Genomic DNA, 10,694 nt, shown 5'->3' with positions numbered 1-10,694 from the left:
AAACCCAGCCTTATTTGTCACCTTTGGACCAACAGTGACCCTCACCAAAATTTCAAGATTCTAGCTTCAGCCGTTTCGTCTGGGCGTTGAGAAATCATTAAATCAGTCAATCACTTTACTCTTTTATTAGTATAGATTAGTACTTTTCGTATCGTTCTAGTACGAATTTCCAAAAACTGAGCCTTATCTGTCACATTTGGACCAAGGGTGACCCTCACCCTCACAGATACCCTTCACCACTTTGAGTATATTATACATATGCATCTTAACAAACGTCGCCTTTTCGAAGGAATACTAATTTCAGAGCGGTATGTCAATCGTCCTAGCTATGGGTCTTTAGTGCACAATTTACCTTAAATCGGACGAAAATATATATGTGAGCTATATCTATATCTGAATCTGATCCGATTTTTTCGAAACTTGACACACATCATTCGAGACTCAATTCGGTACTCTATACCAAATTTCGTGTAAATCGAAAGATATATAGGGACTTTGTTGCCTCATTTACTTAAAATCGGATGAAACTATATATGGGAGCAATATCTAAATCTGACTCGGGCCAGTTGTTAAGCTTTGTTTAAATCGTTATAAATATAAGTGTATGTTGCAATAAGAATCTTCTTCTTTACCCAAAGTGGTGAATGGTATCATATAGTCGCTTCGTCCGATTTTTGAATGGAATCGATTTCAATGAAACACATTTTGTTTATTTAATTTTTGAATAGATTTATTTTGAATCTTTTTCACTTGCATGTTGACATTGTCATCTAACACAATGACAATTTTTTTGTTAATATTAAATTATTTGCATTTATTCTTATTTAGGAATTTATAGATAAGCGATTATCAATTATTAAAACTATTAAAATTTACAAATATGTGACAATGAAATGGATGTGATGTAAATTAAAAGAACTTATGATCTAATTCATTTATAAGTACAGAAATTCGTTTAATTCTTATATAGGCAACGAAAAGTATGTAAAAATAAGCATTATTATGAACAAATCAAAATAATTATTTTTTGTTTTATAATGTACATATGTTTTTAATATTAAACTAATACTTTATAATAGTTGCTATGTTTATTTATTAATCTTTTATTTTTTATAATTAATATTTTATTATGTATATTATGAAGAATAAAAGTCCTTTTTTATTGTTGTTGCTAATCATTATAATTAATTGTTATTTATATACAAATTTAGAGAAATGCCCTCTGGAATACAATTACAAGATTTTCAGATTTAAAACTCAAAATTAGAAAGGAGTTTTGATTTATAAAAATATTTTTTTTTAAATGGAACGTAAAATTGAAATTTATTTCAAAAAACGATATTGGTTTCAATCCATGAATAAAATACATGATGTGTTCCAGATACCTGGTGGCTATAATTTTTATATTTCTTATTTTTTTTCTAGCAGAAACAAAAAATTATTTACAATAATTTCAATAAAATATAAAGTGTTTTTTAATTTTTTTTAACATAATAAATGTCTTCTAAAGACTTTTAAAGTATTTAAACAAAATAGTATTTGCATATTTTTTTATATAATATTTATTTAACATTTTATGTTGCTGTTTTTTGAAAATAATAAAATAAAACTAAACTTTAAAACAAAATGTATAAAACTAAAACTTAGATAATTACTTATTGGTGAAAATAGTCTCTAAAATATCATTTGTATTGGACTTAAATTAATATATAATGTATATAGTTGAAATTTTTCATTATTTTTGTATATAAGAATATTTTCAAATTAAATTCGTTTCATTTTTTGTTTTAAATTTTCTGTGTGTTTTAATTACTAAAATATTTTAATAGCTTTAATTCCATCCCCTTTGGCAGCTAACAGGGCACAACTAATGGCGATAATTGTCTTCCATGCGATTTCGTTTCCTCTGAGCCGGATTTTCATCGATGTCTAAACTTTCATTATCACTGTCCATGGGTTCACTGCAATCGTCACCATTGTCGCCACCAATATCGTCCTGTTTACGCTTGGCCGTGGCCATTTCAGCAGCATGACGTTTACGCCATTTGGTGCGACGATTTTGAAACCAAACCTAAAAATATACAAAAGAAAAACAGACACAAAAATTAATTTAATTGTATTTATATTTTTTGGGGTTTTTGTAGTAGTGTGTGTGAGTGAAGTAATTAGCGGAAAAAGGGATATATTTACAACGAATTTTAGGGGAAAAATAATATTTTAAAATTTTTCTCCCTTGGCCTTTAGTTCCTTTTGGCAATATGTGTAAAAAGTCATTATGTTTTCCAAAATTTTATTTATACTTGGGTCAATATATGACACAGATTTTTTCACACACACGGACACAATTATAAACACATGCCTTGAGTTTCCATAAACCTCATCAACGCCGGTTAACCCTCAATTAAGAGAAAATAAAACAACCCAAAAACCACAATCTGTGTCCAGGGCCACCAACTGACGTTTTTCGGTCTATACAAACCATGACTAATTTTTTTTCAGATACAATTTTTTGTTTCCATTTTCTCATTCCATTTTTTTGTTCTTTTTGAAATTAGCTTTATGTGAATCCTTGTTGTCGGGTTTTTTGTTACACATGTGTTGCCTTCTTGCCTAACAAAACCCAAACAAATGTTCTTGTTGGACTAACAACAACAATTTCCAACACATATTCTTATATATATGTAAAGCACATTGTTTTTGGGACAAGTTAAGTTTTACAGAATATTAAAGCTTTGTATTTTGTTTGGCTAATTTTAAAGTAAATAAATATGACGAATAATAAGTATGAGTCCCGCCGATTTTATATGACCAAGGGGTTACGAAGTTACGAAGAACAACATTTTGAATATATATCCGATTTTCAAGTGATATCTTCTTGACATTTTATGGAGCTATCGATGTCTTTTGATCGGAGATTCCCTATGGAAGTTGATGGAATTTTTTTTTCTCAATACACCTTTCTGCCAAAGTAAAGACCTGTGGTAGAAATTAATCCCTGATAGAAACAACTCTTAAAATGGCCACTATCGAATTATAAAAAATGTGTATACAATTGGCAGGTGATATTTCATGAATTTATAATATAGCTAACAATTTCATTTAGTCGGATACCCATAATGAAATTTGATGTAGACATTTTTTGCCATTAATATCTTACCCCACACTTAAGTCTTGTAGTAGAAATTAACTCATTATGAAAATTATAGTATAGTCGGACGCGGCCGACCATACGATACCCTACACAACTACCACAGAACTCCATCTTTCTGTGGATTTTTATTCTAAGCATGGGTAATATTTCTTGATAGTTGCACCCTCTTGCCCGATTAGAGGTCAACAAAGGTTACACTGACTTATTTTCCGAATATTACCAATATTCAGTACAGCCCTTCTAATTACTTCTCCATATTACCTTCACCGTGGGCTGTGTTGTGGTGTTCGGCTTATAATTGTAGCCTATAGACTGAATGAAAAAAAAAACAAAAAAAATTTGGTCCACTTCATCCCAAAATTATTATCTGATCATCATCGAAAATTATAGGCGTTGTATTTGATCATAACTGGAACCTCATGGAACATTCCATAGCGATCAGCGCTATATTTCCGCTCTCGAGTATGGAAATGGTATATTAAAAAATATCTGAATACGTAAGTACCTGTAAATATTTACGTGTAACTCCCACATCCGAGTCCATACGACAATATAAGTGGTATCAATTTAAAGGCCAACCACTCCATCAGGGATAAATATATACGCTATAAAATAAAAATTTTGTCATTTTTCACACAAAAGTCAGGGTCGATTTGACCCGCTAAATATTGACCGATCTTTATCAAAACAGGCATGTTTATTTTTTGGTCCAATCCCCTTCTCCATGTAAAAATTCGAGATGTTTGGGCTATAATTGCGGCCTCTGGAGCGACCAGAAAAACCGACAAAAATTAAGCATTTGGTCCATTTCATCCCCTAAATATTAACAAATCTTTACCAAACCCATTCTACATGCAAAATTTCGTGAAGATTGGTCCATAACTGTGGTCTGTATCGTGTTTATCAAATATAATGGACGGACGGACATACATGTCTAGAACAACTCAGGTAGTCGAGATATGACGATCGGTATCTTAAAGGTGGGTCTAGGACCAATATTTCGCGGCGTTACAAACTCCTGGGGCTGCACAAAGCTATAATACCTCGACAATATAGTTGTGTAGGGTATAATTAGAATCGTATTTGTTTATTGATATATGTTGGATATAGTGATTTGTGTTGTTTGGAGACTTATAGTGAAATGTTATGGAGAATATTTTTTATGTTATATCTCTAAGTTGACATTTTGTGGAAAGAAATTTTATGAAAGAAATTTTGAAAATATCACCTGCGAATTATGAAAATATATAGTTTATTCTCTTAAACTCCTAACGGTCTAATTATTGTCATTTCGGATGAAAACAACAAGAACCGCGACATTCCACTCACTCAATTGTGACTAGTTTTGCAATCCATTGTTTCAGACACTTGTACCGACTTCTGCATTGGTGTCACAAAATTCGATATAAATGCTGAATACAATATATCAAACCGAATTGTTGTTCTAATAACGCAGAGCATGAACATTAACAATTAAATGTTTTTGGGATCTCCAATGAATATTTTGAGATGTTGCTAACGGAATGGCAAATTTAATGTAGGGCGCATTCAAAGTTTTGAAGATTGAAATTAAATATACAGAAACATTTTCAGGATGAACCAATTATTTTTATAAAAATAGATTTAATGCAAGTACTTAGTACAAGTCTTCAAAAAAATCTCTGTTAATATTTTGTAAGAAAAATGTCCACACAACTAACGACAGAAAAGCTTAATTTAAAGACAATTAAACAACATACGGTTACATACACATAAAGACCGGACATTTACATTGGCCCTAAGAGGGTGCTAACCATTGGTAAACGTATCATGTTGTCCTAAAGTATCTTCAGGACATTATCATTCTTACATCGTTGGAATGTTTGTTTTCCTCTTCCACACAAAATAATGTGGAAGCAACAAAACACAGACATAGCCATTGAAGGCAAATTAGTATGTCACAGCTGTTGCCACAAAAATAATGACCATGAAAATTCTTCTTAATGATGCCAGAATAATGGGGTGGGGACTTCTTGTGTGCTTGTTTTATGTTCGGAGACAGGGAAATAATAGGAATTACAAGTGGATGGTATGTAAGACAAGGTATCAAGTGAATTGTGGAATAAGGAGAACAATGCGAACATAGATTTTCGTAATACATTTAAAGGCAATTTAAATATTTAAATAAATATCATAAAATAAATAAATATATTAAAATATTTAAATTTATATATAAACACATCTTTTAAGTCCGTCAATTATGTAGCCATAATAACACAGTCGTATATCAATTTAATATTTATGTCATTTATTTTAATCCAATATCTAAAATGATAAATAAAGTTGCCGAAGAGGTTATATATTTGTATAGTCCCAGATATTGATATTTTTTAAAATTATATTTTCCCTTGAAAATTGAAATGAGGTATAAAAACCAATTTTGAAACTACAAATTTGTGAAGAAACGCAACGTCTTTGAAGAAACCCTATTCTCTTTATAAGACGCCTTCAAATTCCCTTTACAATAAAATGTTAAAAATTATGTTTAAGATTAAGAACTCAATAAAAGGCTTATTCGAAATTTAAAATAAAATTTTGTATGCCCTTCCGAATAAATTTACAACCTGACCAACAACCAACAAAACCCAAAATTTAAACAATATATTATGTATGACAAATTTATGACATTAACATGTCAATGTACAATCAACAATACATCACTAAAATTTAAAGCAGTCGAACTTTTCTGAATGCTGACTTATTTCCATTTCAGAAAAAAATGTTCTTTTAAACAGTTTCTTTTTATTGCCACACCAATAATGCCACACACAAACTAACCACGCAAAAGCGCAATGGGATGTCAATGAAATATATGATGGGTCGGTCCGTCGGTCATTAAACGCCATGAGAAACTTATGGCCATTTAATGACATACGAGTACATACATATGTTGTTTGTCAGTTGGTGGTTTCTTTTTTTATTGGTGGCATCCTAGCACCTTTGGGGTTTCCTTTAACGACTACAATGAAGTTGGAGGTCTCATAAATAAAATATTGGAAAAATAACTGTAGAAGAAGAAACGAATCTTACGATATGAAAAAATTTAAATTAGATTTTGTTTTTATTTTTTGTTGTATCATTGTTAAATTTTGTGTGAAGTTTTTATTATTATTTATTGGGGTATTTACATGCTTAAATAGCTAGAAATGTATATGAGTTATGTGTACAAATATATGCACAGGAAAAAATTTAAATGAATATTTTCATAATTTCATTTGTAGTTTAGCTAGCGGTTTCAGGTCTATGGTCCTAAACCCGTCCACTACTCTAGCCCATCAAATTTTCAAAACAACACAAAAATAACACTATCACAAGTCACCTGCTTTCACATGGTTTTCAAAGCTTCCCTATCATCCAAAGCACTTTCTCATTACCTCCTTATTCACAAACAGATTAAGATATATTTCTTTTTTAAAAAGTGAACTACATTTAAGCATTTATTAACATAAAATGTACAACAAAAAATAAAAAATTCCTATAATCATAAGAAAGCCATTATTATTTCAAATATGTAAACTTTTCGTTAATATCAAAATTATTTTCCTACTTTCGTCTACTTCACCACTATTTGCTCATATCTTCCTTTCTCTGTCACTTTCTGACAAAAATAGATGTATGTCTCGCTAGAAAACAAAAAACACCAACACCACTCATTGTTGGACATTGTTTTGGTATCGCTCTCCGCCTACCCTGATTGTGAATGTTACTTTTGCAACCGTTTATGTGAATACTGTTTTTGTCGCTATCAACCGGCGACTTTTCACTCACTCGATTGTGACTAGTTTTGCATGCCATTGTGTCTTTATTTCAGCTCATTGGTGTCAGAAAATTCGCATATGCATTTTCCATTTTCTTTCGATATAAATGCTAAATACAATATATCAAATATATCAAAGTGTTGATACGAACACCAACCTCAACGGAATGTTTAACATTGTATATGATTTTTTCTGATAAAGCAGAATATTAACACATGTAAGTAAATAAGGAGAAAAGAGGCAAAACATAATGAAGAAGAAAACATTGAACCAAACGAGAAGAAATAAAACTACTACAACTACAACTGTCCCATAATCGTATTCAATATTTTAACACTCATTTTAACATATCTATACACTTTATAAAACATGTTGTGATAAATTACCAAAAAATTGCTATCATCTTCCATTACTGAATGCCATAAAATATTCTAAGCACATTATATTCGTCGTAGTTCACATGCAGACAAACAAAAACCAGCAACATTTCCATGCTGCTGCAACGACTGACATTTTGATTCAATTTGATGCAACAACTCCATCCATCGCCAGCAATTCCAAACAAATATACTACCCCTTAGGCTGTAAAGAACTCGGCTCCAACTATAAACCCCACTGCATAAAATTCCAAATGGACGTTTAGAAATGTTATCATGCATATTCATGCATGCATGTATTCGTTAGTAGTGGACTGTACGCAAAAAAATGATGTTCGAACTGAATTGCAAATGGATGCAAACAATTTTGGGAAGAAAAACAAAACTGATATTCAAATATTTACATTTGGGGAGTTTCAGAGGCTTACATATTATGTCTAGGATAATTGTAGTCTGCCATGTCGTAGATTTCGCCCCAACTTACATATTACTATGTAAATTAATATGAACAACATGAGAGTGGTGTTTTGTATTGAAAATTTTATTTCAAATGAAATTTGTTATAATCTGCAAAATCTCAACACATTGTTTTTTATCTAGATTGTAACACATGGATGTATGTCGTAATTGGAAAATGTTAATTAGTAATAATACAATGTCAGATTTTTTTTCGAATTAAGAGGGCACAATTTTTATAACATCAACTGAATATGATTATAATGAGAATGCGAATATTTATGCTTAAAATGTTTTCTTTTTTTCAAAATATGGTTCAGTATGATTTTTAAAGGTTTTTTAAACTCCGTTTGGGACACTTCCAAAATATGGATTTGAATGCTTCAACAGCATTTTTTGGTAGTTTTGTGGGAATAAAAAGTATTCATTGGGTGCCTGGCCCCGGTTGTACGACGGATGACCCCTACACTTCATGGTAAAGTGGTGTTAGTTTGATCCGATTTTTGAGAACTCACATTGCCATGGTACGCAATGAATTCTCATTGTTCGCTTTTCGAATTTCGCGGAAAACGCACTGCATCATTTTAATTCACTGTTGTAATTCATAAAAGGTACTGTCATTAAAAAAATCGATAAATAATTTAACTAAACACCATTTATTATAACAAAAATAGGCCGATCACTGTATTTGTGGCTTTTTTCTTCACATTTAATTTATATTCCCAAACACACAAAATCCTTGTTGAAATCACGATTTACTTTTACACAGACACACCTCATGGGGAGCATCATCATTACAACGGCAACAAATCTCCCAGCTATTTGAACAAATCCTCATCATCGCACCTGAGCCTCTGAGCCATTTTTGTTGAATGAAAACAAACGCCAACATGGGATTTATTTAATACCACAAAAGCACGTGCCTGATTATGGGCGAATGACACGAATGAAGTTAATGTTTATGATGACTAGGAAGGATGACAATGGCAGATCGAGGTTTACAGGATAGGGAAACGAATTGAAGCAAAAGGAAATTGGGTGGAATAAAATACTATTTTTTATATGGAGAATACAAAATCATATTGAGACAACATGGTAAAATGTATATCCCATATAAGTTGTTTATTTTGAAAGTGGTTTAAGTCCATTTTAGGTTCTGGTAAAAATTTTGGTTTACTAGAAAAGTTAACGAAATATATTACGTTATATATCCTATCATGTTTAAAGGCACAAAGCCACAAACCAAAATTAATACCACTTACAATATTTCAAAATAAACGACTTATATTAAAATTTATTAATTTTGGATGATCGATATATATACAATGAGGGAAAGTGATAATTAGATATCTATGTCAGAAATGATAATTTGATGTCATTTGTCGTCTGGGAAGTAAATTATAATCTTTCAATCTTCTACATTTGGTATTATTAAAGAAGCAGTCTTTTTCAGAGCATTTTTTGTTGTAATCTCACAACTATATTTGTTTTTTTTTTTAATATCCCTTTTTCGTTTCTAACCAATTTTTTAAAAATAATAATTATTTTTTTCAACTCACCTTAACTTGTGATTCAGTCATTCCTAAGGCATATGCTAGTTTAGCTCTTTCTGGTCCAGCCAGATATTTGGTTTGTTCGAATGTCTTTTCCAGCGCAAAGATTTGTTGACCACTAAATGTTGGGCGGGTGTGTTTCTTTTTGCCATCCTTATCATTTGACTGGTGATGTTGATGGGATTGTGATAAATTGGCGGACACTGAAATTAAATATTTAAAAATTAATTATTGAAAAATCGACACAGTTTTTTTAATAATAAATTAATTATAAAAAAAATGTATTATATAATTTTATGGAATTCATTCTCAAATTTTTTTCCTTCGATTTAAATATTTAATATAAAGGCAACAAAGAGTCCCCAGAATTTAAAAAATGCAAAAGGCAGGATAATGCCTCACCATTTCAGCGAATGCACATGATCACTATTAGAACAAATCATATACAATGTCAAACATTCGGTTTGGATTGTTTGATATATTGTATTTAGTATTTATATCAAAATAATTTGGAAAATACATATGCGAATTTTGTTAAACCAACGCAGAGGTCGAGTGTCTGAAATAAATAAACAATGAAATGCAAAACTTGTCACAATCGAATATGTTGAAAGTCGGCTATTGTTAGCAACAGAAACAGTAGTCAAATAAACAACAACCACTAAGTAAGGAAAGAGGCGGAGAGCGATACCAAAACACATCCGAACAATGTATGGTGGTGGTTTTTTTCTTGGGAGGAATACATGTATTTTTACCAAGAAAGAGAGAGAGAAAAAATGATCGCAAATAGTGGTAAAGTAGAGCGAAATAGGAAAATAGTTGCGATTTAAATGAAATGTTTACATTATTTGGAAAAAATTGCGTCTTTCTCATGATCATAAGAATTTGTACTTATATTCAAAGCGAAGTACATGTACAATATGGAAAAATGAACCATGAATGAAATTATGAAAATATTCATTAATTTTTTTTCTCTGCACAAGCATCCAAATAAAACTTTCTATATATTTGGACACCTGGGAGGACCTTCTAAACGTCTCTTGACACCATGATTGCTATACTCTTTTCGTGATAAGTCACAAATTGATTTTGGTAGTCGGAGATCCCTAAACACATCAGCAAGGAACTCTGATATCCATTGCGAAACATAAATGCGGATTCTCAAAATGTCAAAGATCTAGGGTCAACAGAGCTAAACGGACAAAAGATTTTACGCTGATGGAAAATATGTAACAACTCCGACGAATATTTTGAGGGGTAACAACACCTTTTCATTGTGAATTTTGCCAACCATACCAAAGTAACTGCAATTTGTCTTTTTATTTTTTTCTTTTCATTTGTTTATCTTCCAAGCAAAAAA

General features: G+C 31.0%; 1 protein-coding gene across 1 annotated transcript; it reads right to left on the bottom strand.

Moving 5' to 3' along the window:
* Positions 1–1,857: 1,857 nt before the first annotated feature.
* Positions 1,858–9,537, bottom strand: LOC133321340 (homeobox protein Nkx-6.2-like; the record flags this gene model as incomplete). The annotated part of the gene is made up of 2 exons (XM_061530432.1): positions 1,858–2,071; positions 9,341–9,537. Coding segments are annotated over 2 exons (401 nt in total), but the record flags the coding sequence as incomplete, so codon positions are not given.
* Positions 9,538–10,694: the final 1,157 nt, after the last annotated feature.

The sequence above is a fragment of the Musca vetustissima genome, unplaced genomic scaffold (genome assembly GCF_032173495.1).
Source record: "Musca vetustissima isolate MV318-11 ecotype Yass unplaced genomic scaffold, APGP_CSIRO_Mvet_v1 utg252912, whole genome shotgun sequence".
NCBI classification, from domain to species: domain Eukaryota; kingdom Metazoa; phylum Arthropoda; class Insecta; order Diptera; family Muscidae; genus Musca; species Musca vetustissima.
This window is presented reverse-complemented; position numbering and strand designations above follow the sequence as displayed.